The 20,759-nt window shown below is 35.7% G+C and overlaps 2 protein-coding genes across 2 annotated transcripts; both read right to left on the minus strand.

The window, feature by feature from the left end:
• Nucleotides 1-423: 423 nt before the first annotated feature.
• Nucleotides 424-11,417, minus strand: unk (unk zinc finger). Its single transcript, XM_016572176.1, has 14 exons — nt 11,169-11,417; nt 9,526-9,735; nt 9,268-9,444; nt 8,402-8,532; nt 8,168-8,303; nt 6,743-6,860; nt 5,854-5,938; nt 5,447-5,670; nt 4,610-4,675; nt 3,689-3,785; nt 3,388-3,573; nt 2,904-3,088; nt 1,819-2,079; nt 424-847 (listed from the first exon to the last, which is right to left on the minus strand). Exons 1-14 carry the CDS (start codon nt 11,318-11,320, stop codon nt 686-688), a joined length of 2,190 nt encoding a protein of 729 aa, XP_016427662.1. The 5' UTR covers nt 11,321-11,417; the 3' UTR covers nt 424-685.
• A 1,346-nt stretch (nt 11,418-12,763) lies between these two features.
• Nucleotides 12,764-20,247, minus strand: LOC107755421 (uncharacterized). Its single transcript, XM_016572201.1, has 16 exons — nt 20,060-20,247; nt 17,974-18,078; nt 17,277-17,352; nt 16,734-16,890; nt 16,617-16,662; nt 16,472-16,530; nt 16,334-16,369; nt 16,187-16,239; nt 15,818-15,950; nt 14,036-14,253; nt 13,881-13,926; nt 13,684-13,749; nt 13,520-13,579; nt 13,351-13,439; nt 12,962-13,056; nt 12,764-12,843 (listed from the first exon to the last, which is right to left on the minus strand). The coding sequence occupies exons 1-16, from the start codon at nt 20,094-20,096 to the stop codon at nt 12,809-12,811; spliced, it is 1,311 nt and encodes a 436-aa protein (XP_016427687.1). The 5' UTR covers nt 20,097-20,247; the 3' UTR covers nt 12,764-12,808.
• Between the last annotated feature and the right edge of the window lie 512 nt (nt 20,248-20,759).

Here is a 20,759-nt window from a genome sequence, read left to right on the forward strand (position 1 = left end):
TTTAAAAAAAGAATAGGATTGTCTTACTATATACGTGTATGTGTTATGCTTCTATATAAATCATATAGGGAATATGGGATTTTGGTATCTTGCTCTTCACTTAAATATTTCCTTAAAATCTTTAAATGTGTTGTCATGTAAGCACTAACTAAATTATTAGTGCTAGACCAGATCTGAATACTAATACAAGTTATATTTGCTCTGTTCCCATTTAAAAGACATGGAAAATGATTACAATGAGACATAAGCATATTATTATACTGTATCCGTGAGTTCCCATTTAAAAGACATGGAAAATGATTACAATGAGACATAAGCATATTATTATACTGTATCCGCGATGTTTTGTCCCCACAATAAACATGAAAATATCACAAACTGCTGATGTATGTCAGTTTCTCTAGTAATTTTCTTTCTTTTTGAAAATATAATGGTCCCATTGAGGTCTAGAACTGACTGCATGCTAATGTAAAGGATATGGCATGACGTGTCTTATTGATATGGTCAATATTAATCAAACTAGATCATATTTATCAATTAAGTCTCAGCTTTTAGTTAAGATAAGGCTTTGGGCTCTGTAGGTTACATTTAGCCGTAGTTGTAATGGGAATTTGAGTGAAATGTGAATGAGATCTAGTGAGGGGTCAGGGTTTGTGTCTAGTGTGTGGATTATAGCAGATTAGGATTATGACTGCGGGATATTCATGCTCTGCTGGTGTTCGGTGCACAGCGGGCATTCTGTCGAGGCTGCGCATCGTTCGCAATGCAGGCCATGTTGGCATGGCAACGTCACTGATCCCATCTCATCGCAAGATACACAATATAATCTCTGCTTCCTGAACACAGCCTGAAAGAATAGAGAAGAGAGATTCAATGCAATCCAACATGCCTTAATCTAATTGGGCTCTATTGGTACATCAAATTATTAGGTGAACCTCAAAGAAATGTCAAGGTCATATTTTACCAGAATCAAAAGGAAAAAAAGAAAGAAATTACACTTTTTTTATTAGCAAATTAACCTTATTTTTTAGAAAGTAATATTATTTTCATTACAATGAAACACATTTCCCCTCTTTCATTAAAAAATTATTTACATTTAATCTTAAAAAATTAAAAAATTTTAAAGCACAATTTCAAGTAAATGTCACGGTAATTTTTGTTGTTCAGAGCAAAAAATAAATAAATAAATGATACTTAAAAGTTATACATTTGTAAATTTACTGTAAATCAGCCTAAAATTAAAAATGACTTTTAAAAAAAAATTTTTTTCTAAAATATAATATAATAAAGCAATGCCTAGGTTATATATTACCAGAATCAAATGAATTTTTTTTTTTACATTTCTCATTAGGAAATGAATCATAATTTGAAAACCACCCTCCACCCCAATTATAAATAATTGTAATTTAATTACAAATATTTTAAAGCACAACTGCAAGTAAGATTAATATAAAATAGAAATGTATATATAATAAATTATAAATGGTAATATATTAGAAATTGTAATTATATAAATATTATATTTAATATAAATTGTAATATAGTGGGTAACACTTTACAATAAGGTTGCATTAGTTAACTTTAATGCATTAACTAATATTAACTAATGGGACCTTATTGGAAAGTGTTACCATATAATGCAATATAATACAATAATACTTTTATATTAAATAATATAAATAATTAGCATAAAAGTTTCAATCTCTTAATGGTATAAATATCAATTATTATTTTTCTTAATTTGATTTTTGAATGAAATAAAACCCAGACATTTCATGACAGTTTGATCAGGAGATTTATCAGTTGTGCGTGCATTACCTGTTCTACAGTGCGCAAGCAGGAGCAGATCTGTGTCTGCAGGCTGCAGATGGAGCTCAGTGGAAGTCTGTGCAGTAACTGTAGCTGGTGAAGCTGGAGATGTGGGTTTTCTGCGTGCCGTAGGCTCTCTAGTGCCTCCTCCAGGAAAGCGGCTTGCTGTTGCGCCTCCACTTCAGCCTGCCGCACTCGCTCCGCCTCCATACCCAGCTGCCCCGCCAAGAGACAAGCGTCCTCTGCGTCTGCTTTTAAAACCGCCAATGACTGCGGCAGGTAACAGAAAACATACGGTCAAAACACTAGCCATACTACAGGTCAACAAATAATTTGATTGAATTTATTAGTAACTCTATGTTATGAGTGGATTCTGTGCTAGAGAAATGCAAAAATATACTATTTGAAATTTAAATAAACATATTGAAATTTGAAGTTTTGAGCAGACACATTTTTAGGTGACATTTACATGAGATGTGTTCCAAAACAGAATGCAATATAATTTAAAGAAATATTGCTGACGTAAAGTAACAAAATAATAATGATAAAAATATTTACATGCGATTACATATTTTTATTATTTCTACATAAACACACATGTATACATAAAACATGCAATATAGATTTTACATTATATAATATAATATAATTTATTATTATGTAATTACTATGTAATCAGTATATTACTATGTATTTTGTATTATTTGTTTTATTATTGTTCAATTATATATTAAAAATAAATAATATAGGTTGTTCAGAAATCAGTATATTAACATATGACCGCCCAGCGCCTAATTATTCAGAAACTTGATGAACAAGCCTGAAATATGTAATATGGATAGCAAATCATAATATTTCCATATAGAAGTCTTTAAGATACAGAACCAATGTCATCCTGATTAATTTCTCAGAATCAGAAAAGGGTGGAAAATGAGAAGGTCATGGAAAACTAGGTGTTTTTGGCAGAAGAAACCCTGACTAACATCAGTGCAAAAAAAAAATAAAATTGTAAAAGTGGGAAATGTGGTTCTGCATGTACACAGTTCCCCATTGCTTTCACATAAACACACACACAAACACAGATGGAGTCTGACCTGAGCCATCTGTCTCCAGCTGTGGTCCCAGTGTTTCAGCACCCTGTGTGCCTCCTCCACTTCCTGTTTGAGACGTGACGCCTCGGTGTACATGCTCCCTGTGGAAAGCAGGGCAGGAGGGGTACCGGGCGAACTTTGGCATGTCGGAAAATGTTCCCAAATACTGCTGCTCATGCCATTTAAACCTACAAAAACAAAACAAAGCTATCATGCTTGATTGGATCTGCCACACAATCTATCCAGTTCATTACAGCAAAACAACACTGCTTTGTATTAAAAAGACAACTGGTAATTGCACATGTAAACAAGAAACGTTGACCTAGATATGTCACAGAAGCTCTAAACTCATTCTGATAGAGACTGCGTAACAGAGTGTAATATGGAAAGAAATATTACACTCTATTAAGCACTCTATTCACCAGCGCAAACCCTCATTTGGCGTTAAAATACAGCTGACATTAAAATTAATGAAAATAACACAAACCTAAAGAACCATGGGAGGTCCCCAAAAAGCTGCTCTCTGATTGGCTGGGTTGTGGCAACTGTGCAGAGAGGAATGGAGAGTGGTGGGCTCTGATTGGTGGAGAAGGTGAGGGCGATCTGAAAGGGGAGGGGCTACTGAGGGAGCCAGGAATGTTAACAGGTGCTGAACTCTGTAACTGACTGCCTCCTGAGGAAAACCATCACAAAAACAGAAATGAAGATGAATGTCAATGCTGAATTTTATGACACTACAGTTTACAACAGAATCTTTTTTTTGATAAGACTGTAAACTCGTCACCAACCCAACATGAGGCCCATGCTGGGTAAAGCTGAACTCTCCAGACTTTTCTCAAAAGCCGAGACTCCAAAGTCATTCAGGTCTAGATCATCCAATGCAGACTCTAGTCAAAAGCAGAAACAGACGCCGTTTTAAAAAATACAGAAGTCTTACGTCATTCTATTTAACAGTAAAGCTCAATTATGCATATTTTTACACATAATTATAAACAAATTAATAAAACAACACCAATTCTTAAAACAACATTTTGTGTTAGAAGAAATATAGAAGAAAATGAAACTTGACATGAGGGTGAGAAAATAATCATATTTAATAATAACATATACAGGGCCAGATTTATTATCAGCTTGTGCCAGCGCAAACCCTCATTTGGCATTAAAAACTACTGTCAGGATTTAATAAAGACACGCAGTGGGAAATTAGCGCTGAAAAGGCATGGTTATTTTTATACACCGTTATTTTTGCGACTCTCCTTATTGAATATGCATTTGTAGGAGATTCTCTTTCGATCTGTAAATTTAGGGGAGGAGAATATTTAAATGAATCACGCAACGCGATTTACTAAGATTTGCGCTCGTCAGTTCACTGGTATTTGCGGCATTATTTAATGCCCCCAAAAAAAGCATGTCTTAAAGCAGGCGGTAATTTGCGCTGCTCTTGGTAGACTGCGCTGGTCATTATGGAAATGAGATGTTGCATCTGTGTTCTTTAAATGTGCACCTTGTCAGTAAATCACTCGCAGAATTTTCCCTTCCCATTGGTGCTAAATTGCGCTCTAACTCTAATTTGCCCTGTTTAGTAAATCTGGCCCAAAACAAAACAAAACAAAATCTAATTTGCCCTGTTTAGTAAATCTGGACCAAAACAAAGCTTGGCCTATTTGCAATTTTCATTCATGTCTGTTTTGAATCAGTAGCTTCAGTACCTGTTTGCTGTGCATGGATGAAATGTCTCTGCTGCGCTGTTCCATTGAAAAACTTCTATGTCTGGCCTGTATGAAAAATATGAAAGTTAATAAACAAAAGACTTGTTTTTCATTTTATGGATATTTTTGGGGCTTATGTTCATTTGTATGTCAGCTATCAATCATTGGTCCAGGAATTAAATTAATTCAAAAGTCATTCAAAATAAGATTTTGTTTTAAGTTTTACTTTATAAAGAGATACAATAACATTTAAAAAGTTTGGGGTCAGCAATATTTTTTATTTATTAATTAATACTCAGCAAGGATGCATTAAACTGATCAAAATGACACTAAAAGTAGTCAAGTGTTACAAAAGATTGCAAATAAAAGCTGTTCTTTTGAACTTGAACTATTAATTCAAAGAATCCTGAAAAAAAAAAAAAACATTACAGTCTCCACAAAAATATTAAACAGAACAACTGTTTTCAATATTGATAATGTTTTTCGAGCATCAAATCTGCATATTAAAATGATTTCTGAGGAATCGTGTGACACTGAAGACTGGAGTAATGGCTTCTGAAAATTCAGCTTTGTCATTACAGGAATACATTACATTTTTAAATATATTAAAATAGAAAATTTTTATTTTTAAACTGCATGTTAATTCTATCCAATTAAATATTTTTGAGCTGAGAAAAAAACGCAACTTTAGAGATTTATAGATTATTCATTTTTATGACTTTTCCTAGCCTGGAATCATAAAATTCCCAGGTTTTGTATGACAATTATCTCAAAAACACAGAAGTCTTCTAACCGACGCCTTTAAATAAAAGCATTAATAAAGTGTTATTGCTATACCTGGTCTTCCCTCTCAAACCCAGGGGCTTTCCCATAACCCCCCTCTCCTCCTGGACTGGCGTCAAGACTGGAGGACTCCTCAAAAAGAACCCTTCCCAGCAGCCCTTCCTCTGTGGCGGCACTCAGCCCACTCTGATTGAAGTCTTCTAAGAAAGCAGAGCAGGAAGTTTCTAGAGGAGGTGAACTGCATTGTGCGGCCAGCTGCTCATCACTGACAGTCACTTCTGTGAAACAAAACAGAAACAACACACAATCATACAATCATCACCTTCACATTTACAATAAATTGGTATCTATTGGATAAGTTACCATGCAAGATTGGAGAACATCCAATACAATGTAGAGTCTAAATAGCATCATCACATGATAACTTTGCATGTGATGTGATTAACAAAATGTAAGCTTACTTTCTAAATGAGCAAAAGCACAGAACGGCCCTCTCGGACAGTTGCCACTCTGCATAATGTCATTGCATTTTGTGGATTTGTAGATCTGTGGAGGAAAAAGTTTATAATTAGATAAAATAAGAAAATATTAGTGGCGCTTGTTTTTTTCAAAAGTGCCAAAAAATATCAGGATGTTGCTGTGCTTCTAAGAGGGCCTAAAGATAACTTAAAATGATTTAAATTAAGAAAAAATAAGCTTGAAATATTTTAATATTAAAGATATTTCTTATATAAGATAGTTTCGGAACCTGGAAAAGTCATGTGAATTAATAAAAGCTTAACACGTCATTTGCATTTTTAGAAAGAATATATATTTGTTGTATATACCAATCTCTAAAATATTTTATCAGATCAAATTTGTCATGAAAAATATTCCAGTAAATCATGAATGACCGTAAGAGTCATGTAAATTAATTGGTTAAAAAGAGACGGAACCCTGAAGAACTTTCAGCTCCTAAAACTTAAATGTAGCTATTTTAATGTTATATTATTATATACGTTTTTTACTTTATAGAATTTACGAGTCTATCATTTTCTGATCCCTATACAGTATATGGCTCAGGTTGCTTTTTTCCACACTTCGTCAGATGTAAATCTTATCATCAGGAGTAATGACGCAGGTATGACTAACATTAACACCACTAATCAGTAACCTAAAAAAAAGAGCCACTTACGCCAAAGGGCCAAAAAAACTAGCAACCCTAAAGAGCATCACAAACACAACATAATCCAATAGTCACTATTTTATTATATTACATCCAAGTACCATGCAAGAAAACAGATGCCCTTGTTCTTACTTAAATGCTGATGTTAAACAGAGTCCAGCCGCATTAGATTGAGTGTGAAATACCTCCGGGTGGAACTGCTGTTCTGTCCGCGTGTGGCAGTACTGACAGCTTTCTCCGCTCTCACATTTACTCGGGTCCCCCCACTCATCACTGTGCTTCACTGAGGGACACGGCAGGGCTCTTCAGGAACAAAACACAGCACCATTTAAAATGATCATGATAGAAAACGTCTGTCACCTTCCTACAAAGCAGGAAATAAATTGAATTCAAATGGAAGTTTGAATACAAAGCACTCTGATTTGTCATTACTTTTTAAAGGAACAAATCATGGGGTTTCCAAACTGCAGGGGGTTTGTGAGTCCATAAAAATAATCAAATAAATAAATAATGTTAAAATACATCTACATAAAATACACTAACAAAAATGAAATAGTTGTATTGTTTACCTGCAAGTCATGTGACAATTACCTGACATCAGAGAACAAGACCACACAAAATGTATAGAAATATTAACCTTTGGTAAATATTTTAGTTTAAAGAGGTTCTGCTGAGCCAAAGTTTAGGAATCTGGAAATAAAGTAACTGTCAAGATCCGAAAAGAACTAAAAACGGCTTCGACTTATTACTCCCCCCAAACCCCCCCACCACCACCAAAAAAAGCTATCACATGACTTCAGAACATTTGGTATATGTGACCCTGGAGCACAAAACCAGTCATATGTAGCACGGGTATATTTGTAGCAATAGCCAACAATACATTGTATGGGTCAAAATTATTGATTTTTCTTTTATGCCAAAAATCATTAGGATCTCCTAATGAAATCATTAGGATCTCCTAATGAAATATAGACCTATGGTCTATATTTATAAATCTGGTATTGTTTGAAACTAGACACTTGAACCTTTGTTACTCTGGAGTCATAATAACTCAAAATTAGTATAGCAACAGAGTAAAACAAGGTAAATTGTACATGAAAGTGACTCACGATATCTTTGAATGAAATTCATTAAGGGAAAAATGGATGAGGCTTTAATGCTAATGGCCTGAAAACACCATAAAGATAAAGCTGAATGTCTGACCATACTTTGATTCAAATTTGAAAGTGAAAGTGACGTGACATGTGGCCAAGTATGGTGACCCATACACGCCTAAACACGCCCTTCGGGCCGGTGCGGGTTAACGGCGATTTTCTCAAAATTTTGATTTTTTTTTTGCACCCTCAGATTCCAGATTTTACAAATATTGTCCTATCCTAACAAACAATACACCAGTGGAAAGCTTATTTATTCAGCTTTCAGATGATGTAAAAATCTCAATTTTGAAAAATGTACCCTTATGACTGGTTTTGTGGTCCAGGGTAACAAACATATATTGTGCAAGTTGTTTTTGTCCTTTTTGGTCACTATGATGTGAACTGTTGTTGTATAAAAAATGATCTGCATAAGATAGTTTGTGTTCTACTGAAAGAAGTATTTGTTATACAGACCTGTATTTGTGTTTGTGAGGGCTCCGCCTGCGGTCTTTGCTGTTGTGATAGTAGGGACATGCATAGCCCTGACGGCACAAGCGGGGAGGTTTTTTGCAAAGCTCAGTCTTGTAGTGGGAGAGCACGAAACTATTGTCTGCATGAGGAGAAATGAGCACAGAACGGCATGATGAAGAATGACATATGCATATAGTGTAGGTTCATTTTAATGTCATGTGGAGAGGCTGCTTTCACCTTGCCAGCGTGGATCTTCACTCAGGATCTTTTCTATGAGTGCAGTGCTGGCCACGACTCCTGACTGCCCTTCTCCAGATGTTCCCTCAACCAATCCAGTAGCAGACTGGGCTTCTAACACCTGAACCTCTCTTAACAAGACATTAAAAATACAAATGTCAACCCCAAGGGAAAATATCCACAATGAACACCACTGTTCAAAATTTTAGGATCAGTATGATTGTTTTTTTAAATGAATGTATGATTGTTTTTTAAATGAATATGTTTATTCAGCAAAGATGCAATAAACTGATCAGTAAAGACATGAATAATGTTACAAAGTATTTCTATTTCAGAAAAAAGCTGTTTTTTAACATTCTATTCATCAAAGAATTCTGAAAAAAAAATATATATCACTGTTTTTTCCAAAAACATTAAGACACACAACTGTTTTCAACATTGATAATAATAAGATTTTTTTTCTTGAGCAGCAAATCAGCATATTATAATGATTTTTGAAGGATCATGTGACACTGAAGACTTGAGTAATGATCCTGAAAATTCTGCTTTGCATCACAGGAATAAATTACATTTGAAAATATACTAAAATAGAAAACGGTTATTTTTAATTGTTATAGTATTTCACAATATTACTGTTTTCACTGTATTTTTGCTCAAATAAATGCAGCCTTGGTGAGCATAAGAGATTCTTTCAAAAACATTATAAAAATCTTATCGACTCTAAACTACTGAACATTAGTGCATCATGATAATAAATGCAATTTAATTAATGACTTCAATTAAAGATGACTCTTTTGTGTCCCACAGAAAAGAAAGGATATATGTTTGGGACGACATGGTGAATTTTAAAATGTAAAACTGTCTACCTGATGTCATAGACAGGGCTACGGAGGTCATGGGAGCCATGAGCAAAGGCACAGTGAGGGCCGTTCTTACTGCAGTGGCCCTTCCCATCGGTCTCGTGGATACAGGAACCAGTCTTATAGTACCGCAGGTGATACCGCCTCTCTGTGTCTCCAGCTGTCCGGTGCAGAAATGGACACCTGGCAGTACATAGATAAAGAAAGGCATTAGTATAAATTCAAACAATGTGACTTAAAAAAGGAGTTTGTGCTGGTTCTTACTCATCTCCGTCGGGACATGTCCCCGTGCCCTCGTCGTATTTAACACAGTACACATCAGGGCTGTAAATAAATGTTCCATCTCGTCTGCGAACCGGCCTCCGTCGTCTCTGGTTCAGGAAGTGCCAGTGGAAGCAGGTGAAGGGCCGGTGCTGGGTGCACTTGTGCTGCACAAATAAGAGACACTGCTCTGTCCTAAACTCTTTCAGATACCTGAACACAGATAGAGAGACGGGAAGAGTAATGAAGAGTAAATGGTTTAATGGCAAAACTAACAAAACACTGAATGAAAGCATATTTGGACACCATTAGCTCACAGGTGCCCAATCCTGTTCCTGGAGCTCTACCATCCTGCAAAGCTCAGCTTCAGCCCTGGTCAAATGCACCTGAACCAGCTAATTATATATGTTATGTTCTGTCATGGTTATGACCTGCTTCAGGAATCATGAAAATTATAGTGGCAAAAAAAAAACATATCAGGCCTTTTACTGTTGTCATTTACAAGCACGAGGCCACAGAAATGAATTTTAAAATCTTAAAATGTCACGGAAATTTTTATAGTCAAAATATAGTTAACTAGTTATGCTCATCTATATGATACTACTAATACTACTAAAAAATTATTTTCAAAAAATGTTCACCCAGAAATCACTAATGACTGGATAGTCTTAGACCATCATTTTTTATGGTAATTTTGGTTCTATATTTGGTTCTATATTTAACTGGCTCTTTGTGAGTGCAAAAACTCATTACAAGCGACGGAAAAGTCACAGAAATCATAGATGTAGGCTAACAAAATTCAAGATTGAGTGAAAAACAAAACCAGACATTCATAAACACATATGATCAATCTCAAATCAAAATATTTTTTCAAAACATGTCAATGGTGGTTATAGCCATAATGGAAATATAAAATATTTAAAAAATGTCAGAGATGCCCTTTGATTTGCCCTCTCATATCATATCACAAGAGAGGGGGGGGAATAAATAAAAACATCCCAGTGAAGCATATTTGCATTTGTTTGTGCATTGGAATGTACAGAACATAAAGTGATTTACAAATTTAATTTGTAATACAATATAGGTAGATATACAGTAATGCAACCTTTACTTTTCATGGCCCTCAGTCAAGTTTGATTTTTGGCCCTTGGTAGTAAAACTTTGGGTGCCTCTGGTCTATAGTGATCATCAGTTGTTTTTTTTGTTTTTTTAGAAAAATCACTATAAAATATTTGTCTCCGATCATTATACAGCAACGAACGACTGGGCAAAGGCAAATTCATTGATCAAAAAGTGTGGGCACCCAGTTCCGTGGTGCTTCATGAGAGATCTCGATAGATGTAACTTTAAAAATGATTTCACGATGACATTTTAGACTAATGTAGCACTGTGTGGTTTGCATTCTTTATTGTGTTTACAAATCACCAGAGCTCTTGCCAGGATGCTCAAGTGCATCTTTCAAAACATCATATCAATGCAACGCATGCAAACAATCGCACTGTTACTAGGCCTCTATAAAACACAGCTCTTGATCCAGCTCATCACAGCCACAAAAACGCATCAGAGGCGTGTAAAATCGCTGATGCATGAAATATATGTGATTTGCATGAGTGATCAGGTGGGTGTAAAGGTGTTTCGCTACGTACGTGTAGTGCTGGGGTTTCTCGGGCTGTGCGTGCAGCACGTTAGCGGGGGACGTCGTGCCACCTGCCGAGGGTGAGGAGCAGGAGGAGGACGATGAAGGTCCCAGGTTGGCCGCGGCACCCGAAGAACCGGCCTGAGATGGTGCTTTCGACATGATTTATCAAATTATGGCCATCAAACAATTTAATATTGGGAGAGCTGCGAAGTCCGCATTCTTTTTCGATGTGCGCATGCGCCAGATCTGGCGAGGAGGAAATTCCGGGCCATTGTGATGACGTCGTAGTAGGAAGAGAATCGGTTCTTTTGAACAGTTCGATTCGAACGCCGCTCGGACCGATTCAGTTCAATGCGTGCACGACTTGTTGCGTGAACTGATTCAACTGATTCATGAAAAAGAGTCAAGTTAAAATAAAGACTCGTTCACTAAACGAACCTTGCTACGTCATACGAGAGTGAAGTTAGAGATAACGAACAGAGGTAAATCCCCGATTTAAGAGCGAGATGTGCTTCAAATTAAAAGTCGCGACTCGCAGATAAAGGTCTCCAAACGTGATAGTGATTTCTTTATGATAAAAACATAACACTTAAGGATGTTTGTCCGTGCCCTGCTTTTTATTTTTACACTTGATGATTTGAGAATATTCTTAAGAACATTTTGTGCTCAATGAAAGCAAGAACATCTGTCCTTTTGTTTATTTGAGTTTACCTGCTCAATACATTTGCATTTATTTGACCCTGGACTGGACAACAAATCCAGTCATAAGGATCAATTTTTGAAATTGAGATTTATACATCAAATAATAAATAAGCTTTCCACTGATGTATGGTTTGTTAGGATAGAACAATATTTGGCCAAGATACAACTATTTGAAGATCTGGAATCTGAGGGTGCAAAAAAAAAAAAAATCAAAATATTGAGAAAATCGCCTTTAAAGTTGTCCAAATGAAGTTCTTAGTAATGCATATTACTAATCAAAAATTAAGTTTTGATATATTTACGGTAGGAAATTTACAAAATATCTTCATGGAACATGATATTTACTTAATATCCTAATGATTTTTGGCATAAAATAAAAATCAATAATTTTGACCCATACAATGTATTGTTGGCTATTGCTACAAATACACCCGTGCTACTTATGATTAGTTTTGTGGTCCAGGGTCACATATAGTATTTGATTAGAGACTAATGGTAGTGGAGAATTGTAAATTTATTGTATTCATTCCATAACATTTTTCTTTATTGTGCTTATAAAAATGTTTAAATGCAAAAATACATAAATCAAAATTACAACATGTTTGGACTCCAATGTGTCCATATAATTTAATGGTGATTTCAATTTGTTGTTTGTTTTAAGTGTTTCATAATATTTGTGTATTGTGTGGGGGGAAAAAAATATAAAAGCATAAAATCTTGTAACAAAAAGAGACTCAGTATTTCATGTATTTCTATCAAAACAACACTGCACAAATACAGGATATTACAATAAGGTTTTATCGATCATATACAGTATACTATTAATACAAACGATAAACTATATTGTTATAATATAGAATATATAACAATGCAATACATGTATTGTGCTCAAAAACACCCGATGCACACTTCAGAAGATGTCCAGTCCACTCAAGTTCTGAATTTTCATACAAACCATTCTGTATGTTTGAACCCAGCGGCTGTGGCGATCAAAAAAAAAAACAGTACAAATGATATTAATTACTTCCAAAATTATTAGGACTTGACATAATTCTTTCATTACATCAATACTGTGAATGAAAGTGGTTTCACACTCACCTATACGGTTAACAATCTCTTCACACTCACTGCTTGTGGCAGCCTGTAGGACCACACAACAGAAGCCTGACTGTTTGCCTGCTTGCGGTGAATCTCTGAAACCAATTACATGATTAGTACTGAAAACACAAAGCCTGGAAGAAATGTCACTAATAAGCAAATGGAATGCAGATAAACCAGTCTCATAACCCGTCTGCCATTTATTCAAACTCCAACACCATATCAAATACTGAAAGCTAGTACTGAAAACTAGAGTTTTAACTGAAAGGTATCTGAGAGAAACATTGGACATTTCAAGAAAGAAAGCTTAGCATAAAACAGCATGCCATGCATTTAATTTTAATGACTTGAATCAACATCTATCTACAACATTTTCTCAAAATACTTACAGTACACAAAAAGCAAAAATGGTTAAATCAGGTTGGCTTCCAAACCTCCCAACACATGATATCTCAGGGAAATGGTGTTGAAACAGCTCCTGATCAAAAGGAGAAACTTTGGCTTAAAATTACTCACATTTAACCTAAGTTATTTGTTTTTATATTGAAAAACACAAACCTGCTTATTGGACTTATCTATGCAGGTAAGATGAGTCTCCTTTATATCCAGCAGTACTTCCTATTTGACAAAATCAAAAAAGCATGCATGATATATTAAATAGGTCTTAAAATTAGCTTACATATATTTCTACATAAAACTCACTTGCTCAATTGTAGATATACCTTTCTTGCCTGACTGCTCTCCAGAACCACAGGAATGACATGCTGCAGGACCTCCTTACCTCCATGCTTAAACAAAAATAGCATTCATATTCAATAATCACATGCTTTAGGATCACATATTGACTCAAAAATACACATGCATGGATTAAAGTGAAACAAGAGCACCATAAAGAGAAATGTTTACACAACTACTGTACCATTCCTATGTTTGCTTTTCCTAAGAGGTGCACACCGTACAGGATCCTGTTAATGAAACACGATCAAACAGTTACAGGCTGGGGCTGTATATGGTATTTGTGACTAATACAATTGCAAACATACATGAAATGTATGAAATCTTTATTGAGAGTACCTGCCGTCTTTCACACACTGCGTCTGCCCTCTCTTCTGACCCGCAGTTCTGTCTTGCTGAGAGGCTGGTTTTGGGCCAAACCGAAGTGAGGGTTTTTCCTGTTTGAGCTGCCGTAAGTGTTTGACCAGTGGCTGATAGATAGACCCATCTTCTCCTCTCCAACGTATCAAGTGAATGGAAAGGGGCTGACTCTTCAGCTTAGACAGAACCACACCTGCCTTTGGATGGGAAAAGTGTTAGTCAGTTATTGAGCTCTATAGTTAGTTTTTTCCCCACATTTTTCACAGATCTCTTCTTCTTTATTGTTGATGTAAATGTAAGTAAAACAGATTATCTAAAAGAAAAAATGTAGGGTGGAGACTTGGTTCTATACAACAGTTGTTGATTGGATGTAGGCAGATCTGAATGTGAGCTTGCAGTTGACTAATTTTGTTGTTTCAAAATTTCAGTGAAATTTTGAGACAAATTAGGCCCATTGTCTATGGTCGATTGTGTGGCGATGTATGAAGCACAGCTCACATAGAAGTCACTTTCAAACTAAGTAGTTTTCTGTTGGTCAATGCTGTGATCTGTGTGACAAACTTCAACTTGTTTTGAAACCTGAATTTTGACACATTCTGCCCTCACGCGAAATTCCCAATTGTGTGGATTCCTACTGAAATGACTGCATTTCACCTGTAAAATTTCGCCAAACAATGTTAAATGTAAGCGTACTTATAGAAAAGGCTGTGGTTTAAGTGGACAGGAAATGAAACATAAGCATGGATGAATCATTCACAATAGATCTGGTGAATTTCCATTTCTTTAAAGGGGCCATAGGATGCTACATGCACTTTAACAAGTTGTCTGAACTGAAATGTGTGTTGGCAGTGTGTGTACACAACCACCCTATAATGATAAAAATCCACCCAGTGTTTTTTTAAAAAAATCTGGTTAAATGTTCATCAACAAAAATCAACTCGTAAGTACAAACGTCCCAGGAGGACTTGAACGCAGCATTAGACTGAGTGAGCTGTCATCAGTCCGCCATTGTTTCATGTAGACAAGAATGTCTCCTAAGCGATTGAGGTGTTCTGTTGTTGGATGTAATAATGAACATAGCAGTCGTCATTTACTCCCGACATCTGAGCCGCTGAAGACGCAGTGGATTACATTGTTTCTGAAGGGAATGCGCCCCTGATCTACATAAACGCGTCTATGTTCGCGCGAATCATTCATGATCCAGCCTCATCTACAGAAGAAGTGAGTATAAACTTGTGGAAAATGGGCATCCGATGACCCCTTTAAAACTTTAAAAAAGCTGCTGCAAATGAGATTTGAGCGCTACAACTTAAATTTTGGTCTGTTTGTCACATAAGCTATTGTATGTCTTCAGAATATAGCGCACAAATTGCATGACTATTTTTAATGGTACTTTAATAATGATTTTTTTTTTGTCATTTCAGGAGCTGTGCAGTTTATTTGATCATCCACTTTGTGGAAAACAGCAGCTCGGGCATTGTACCTAACATCCTTTTTATGTTTCCCAGAGGAAAGAAAACAAAATGATGACAAAACTGTAATTTTTGTGTGAAGTTGGGAACTATTCCTGTCAGGAGCCATATCTTGTGATGAATAAGTCTTAGAATAAGCAAACACAATGAAGCTTATCACGATTATATAATCAGTTCAGGCAAAGCAGATAACAGAGTACACAAATATAAAGCTGTCTCTAGGATTCATTTATGATGGTATGTTGGGTCATGCAGGACAACACATTTTATGGGAAAGATTACTTCTGACCTGCCCATTGCTAGCATTCCTCAGTGATATCCCATTAATTTCATCAATGATGTCACCAGGCTCGGCAAACATATCCACCTGAGCTTGACTACCCTGAAGCAAGTCCAGTAGAAAGACGCGTCCATCTAGGTACCTTTAAAAAGAAAGGTTATTAAAATATGCGATATGAATAGAAATACTGATTTGGAATCTTTGCTATTAATTCTAGAAAATCTAAAACTTGCAATGTGTAGTTGAGTATGATTTTTTCAACACAGAGAGCAAAAAGGTGATCAGAATGTGTGCACAAATAATTTTGTAGAAAAACTGTCCAAAATGACATGAACAAATGCAGCATTCAGAATTGAAAAGACATGCCAACATGCTAACCTGAGCACCATCCCCAGCTCTCGACAGGGAACAGCTTCATAGATTTGACACACCTAAAACACAAGCAAGGTTTGCAACATGCAATTCAGCATGACCTCTTCATGCACACACAGGTAAATCAAATCCATAAGAACATTAAGATCGTACCGGAAGCAGCCAGCTTTCATCCAAGAAGCTGCAGTTCTGAGATTAAAGTCACAAATAGAAAGTTTCTAGTAAGAAATGAAGATCTCAAACTCAGCACAATGAAGCACATAGCAAATGCAGGGGACAAGCAGTTCATACCTCAATACTGATCTTAAAGTTCATTTCTGACAGCACCATAGACAGCGATAGAAACGGTTCTGTTTGGAGACATTTAAGACAGTAATTACAGCAAAACAACCAGTATATAACTGCTAAAGTATCTTGGCCAAATAAAAAAACTCACCAACAATCTCCTCATTTCTCAGAATAGCAACATTAGGGCAATACCACTGTGAAGAAAGGAAATGATGTTGATTGTCTGTAAAAACAATTTTCAATCATCACTTGAGTGTCTACTAACCTCGATGACTCTGTTTGTGTGCAGCAGGTGTTTTACGAAATTTCCCAGAGTTCTCCTCATCAGCATGAGCCGTATGAAGAAGCGTCCTCGGCCTTGAGAGGTGATGAGTTTGCTGCAGGCTGTGGTCTGCTGCACAGCCAAAGAAACTGAACTCAACCTTCAGGAGCACACAGAACATTCTGATCAGACAGACCACATTTAGATGCATTTTCTGTTCCATTTTCAGCAAATCTGTGGTTGTGATTAATCAAAAGATGCTATTTTTAAAATATAAAAACAAGGAGACATACATTAGCGTCCAAAAGTATGAGAGTTAAAATGCATTTGGCATTTTTATCATTTAATATATAGTTTTATTGTAATTACCAGCATAACAATTAGGGAATGCCAAAAACAACAATTTCAGAGATTAACTATTTTTTTTATTTATATTACTCAATAATGTATCGTTCTTTTTCATTCTTTGTCGTAGTTTAAGTTAGACTTTTAAACCTATGTTATGTTACGCTAAAAATGAGAAGCAATAAGTGCATAATGACTCACCTGCCACATGTGTCGTGGTGTAGAAGCTGTTCAAAACAATGCCAGTAATCTCTATGTGCCAAACTGAGAACAGGCTCTAAAAACATGAATGATTAATGTTCATTATGTAATAAACATAGTGTCACATGCATACACTTTAATTTGCTTGCATACTAAAATTTTAACTAATATTAAAATGAAAAAAAAAAAAACGGTACTGTTTCAAAATATTCATAAAAACAATCTCAGTGCTTTGCTTGCATACTAAAATTTTAACTAATATTAAAATGAAAAAAAAAAACGGTACTGTTTCAAAATATTCATAAAAACAATCTCAGTGATACTAAAATTACAGACTTGGAGCTTCTCCTTTACTATCATGTCCAACTAACACTTTAGGTTTGTAAAGAAATGCTTACGTTGATAGTTTATCTTTGTGTACAAAACTAATTTGAAGCACTGAATCATTGCATGCATAAAATCATGAGAAACATAAACTAAGTTAAGTGCATCCAAACATCTATTGTATATTGTCAATATAGACATCCTTATTATCTGTAAACTGCAATAAAAGTCATCCTGTAATGTGTATGGATATTCCCACAGTGTGTGCCAGGTGTAATGACAGCTCTTATTTGAGTGTTTGTACTGTGTTTGCTGCTGACAGATGATGATGTGCAGGTGTACAGGAGAGTGCGTGTTGGTGTGTGGAGCTCACGCTGTAGTCCCTTTCGCAGTATAAGTTCCAGGAGCTCACAGCAGGATGCCAGGTGTGGGTTGGAGTCAGTCACAGTGCCTTCCGATTTCAAATTCAGAATGCACACTGGGAATAAACAGGGAGGACGATGGTTAATGGTTAGTTTTCTGCTTTTAATCACAAGATATTATGTAATGTAGGTGGAACAGAACTTGCTTCATTAACCCACACCAAAACAGCACACACTGGCATACTTGGTTGCCCTGGAGCTCACCAAGGCTCTGTGTGTCTTTTGTTTACCCCAGGAATATAGCGGGCCGTTCCTTCTGAGCTGCTTTTTAATTGTCAGTAAATGTGCACATGTATCAAGCAGATGTATTTTGCTGTTGCATCATGTCTCACTTGTTCTTTAGCATCCAACACCATGAGCATCACATTTACACTTATAAAGGTGTGGTCACATTAGCGAAAAAGGTCTATTATCAACTGTGTATTGATGCATGGAGAGAAGTCGCTTTCAAACCAAGCAACTTTCTATTGGTGAATGCACAAATTTGCTTGAACAACAAGCAAAATCTGCATGGGGATTTTTTGCTCTCATTTAAAACTCTAGATCGCTTGGATTTCTATAAAAATTTTGCACATAACATTTCACAGAGCAATGGTAAATGTGACCCCACCTTAAAAGGTGTATAAAAACAGCTAGATGGAGAGTACTATAGTCAGGGGTGCATTTCCCAAAAGCATCGTTAGCTAACTATGGTTGTTAGTTCCATTGAACTCTATTGGTAACGACGGAACTTGCGACTATACTTGTTTTTGGGAAACGCACCCCAGGCACAGAATCTGTGAGGGATAGCTGTATCTGAAATCGAATACTTCTCTACAATATTGTGCGAAAAACAGTACGCCAAAAGAGTTGTATGTCAGAATTCATTTGAAAAACAGTAGGTGAAAAGTACCTGGATGACCTAAGGCAGTGGTTTTATTAAACTTTTTATACCAAGTACCACCTCAGAAAATATTTGACTCTCCAAGTACCACCATAATGACCAGCATTAAAATACAGTAGCGTAGTAGGCCTAACTATTCAACTACAGCTCTGCATAGTTAAAAAATGAGGCAGTTTTATTCCTAATAAGAATATTTATTGTTGTCAGCCACTTTAACATTGTAAATACACAGTTTGAACATTAACATTAACACTGCACTGTGCTTACAAACAAGTAAATAAAAAAAACTTAAATAATGATTAAATTAAAATGTGTTGTACCTAAAAGTAAAAAAAGACTCTATTGTACTTAATGCAAAAAAAAAAAAAAAGAAACTTTACTCAAATAAAGAACAAGTTAAAATGTATTGTGTTTTAACATTAATTTATAATTAATTTAGTGATTCCTCTGCTTACCACTAGAGGCAGCCTGAGTACCACTGACCTAAGGTCATTGTTTTTTTTTTGTTTTGTTTTTTTTTCTCGCATGGTTTCCTTCAAGTGGAAATAGAAAACCTGAAATGTTGCTGGAGTTGAGTGATTATAGAACGTTTTTGTTCCAGACCGGTTTGTTGTGTTAATCGGTTTGGAGGAATGTTAATTATTATTATTATTTGTTTATAGAACTGTTGTATAAAAGGTATTACATAGCGAGTATAGCGACAGTTCTACTGACATTTTAAACTGCTGTGGCCTCGTGCTGATATAGCCTACTGCTTAAAATCCTCATTTATTACCATGGCAAAAGTATGCATACTTATACTCAATAGACAAATGCTGTTTTTATTAAATAAAATGTTAGTTTAGCATATTTGGTTCCCGTGATTTACACACAAACAAAAAATGTTGCAAATATTGCAAATGACCCTGTCTCTTCTACATAGAGCAGCAATTTAAAAATCGCTTCCAATCATCAAAACGGCTTGTCTGAGTGCGCAAAACAAGTATGCTAGCTATCTATATATATATATATATCTACCAGCAGGCTCTGCTAACCGAGCAGCAAGCCTGTCATCTTCAGCTGCGTGACCAGAACAACAACTGATCAGTAAAACAGCACATCGAAGGTCAGGTACAACCTGAAGTGTATGATAGCATATAGGATGTGAAACGTACCTTTAAGTGTTTCGATAAGCGGGTCTTTTGCAGGCATTATTGTGAACGCACATATTCTGCGACATCCATCCAGTTACACTGAAAGCAAATAGGCTACTAATAACCTGTTATCAAAGGTTTGTTTTCTCAAGGTTGTTTCATGAGTGAAATGTGAAGCACATTCAGTGGTGACACCTGTCATAAATGTACATTAGTCAGTCTCTACCGCCCCTTTGTGAACCCATATGATATGAAGACGATGGTGGCGCCCTCTCTATTAATTCAATAAATCAACTCGACAGATACTGTAGGCTATAGTCGCTCCCAGAAGGCTTCAAAACATTATTCAAACTGGAAGAATAAAAAAAAAAGTATACAAATAAAAATATACAAATAAAGAAATAACAACTAAACCACAATATAGAGTACTGTAATATATAATAAAGCATTTTTTTTCTTTTTTTACTTGTCTAATAATATCCACTAGTGTAGGCTATAGATTAATTTTTTCAACACGTTTCCATCACATCTTATTAAGTAGCCTATTGAGTTCAGAAATGTTCATAAATAAATGAAATGGCAAGCTCCACTGTCCATATTATTTTCTAACTATTATTTGGAAATGATGCACAATAATACATTCTGTTCATAAATTTACCATTATTTATGTATGCCTGCAGGAAACTGGCCCTCGAACACTATGGATGGTTATATATATATA

The sequence above is a fragment of the Sinocyclocheilus rhinocerous genome, unplaced genomic scaffold (assembly GCF_001515625.1).
Source record: "Sinocyclocheilus rhinocerous isolate Xijiao unplaced genomic scaffold, SAMN03320098_v1.1 scaffold140, whole genome shotgun sequence".
In the NCBI taxonomy this organism is placed as follows: Eukaryota; Metazoa; Chordata; class Actinopteri; order Cypriniformes; family Cyprinidae; genus Sinocyclocheilus; species Sinocyclocheilus rhinocerous.

Bases quoted from the DNA above. Each gene is read 5' to 3' on its own strand.
- unk (XM_016572176.1), bottom strand. From the start codon at position 11,320: ATGTCGAAAGCACCATCTCAGGCCGGTTCTTCGGGTGCCGCGGCCAAC. The intron at 4,676-5,446 runs GTATAGCAATAA...TTTTTCATACAG, and splicing joins GGTTTGAGAGGGAAGACCAG to GCCAGACATAGAAGTTTTTC. The intron at 3,574-3,688 runs GTTGGTGACGAG...GGTTTTCCTCAG, and splicing joins CAGCATGGGCCTCATGTTGG to GAGGCAGTCAGTTACAGAGT.
- LOC107755421 (XM_016572201.1), bottom strand. From the start codon at position 20,096: ATGCCTGCAAAAGACCCGCTTATCGAAACACTTAAAG. The intron at 16,531-16,616 runs GTGAGTTTTTTT...GTCTCCAAACAG, and splicing joins GAGAAATGAGGAGATTGTTG to AACCGTTTCTATCGCTGTCT. The intron at 14,254-15,817 runs GTCAGAAGTAAT...TCCCATCCAAAG, and splicing joins GGAATGCTAGCAATGGGCAG to GCAGGTGTGGTTCTGTCTAA.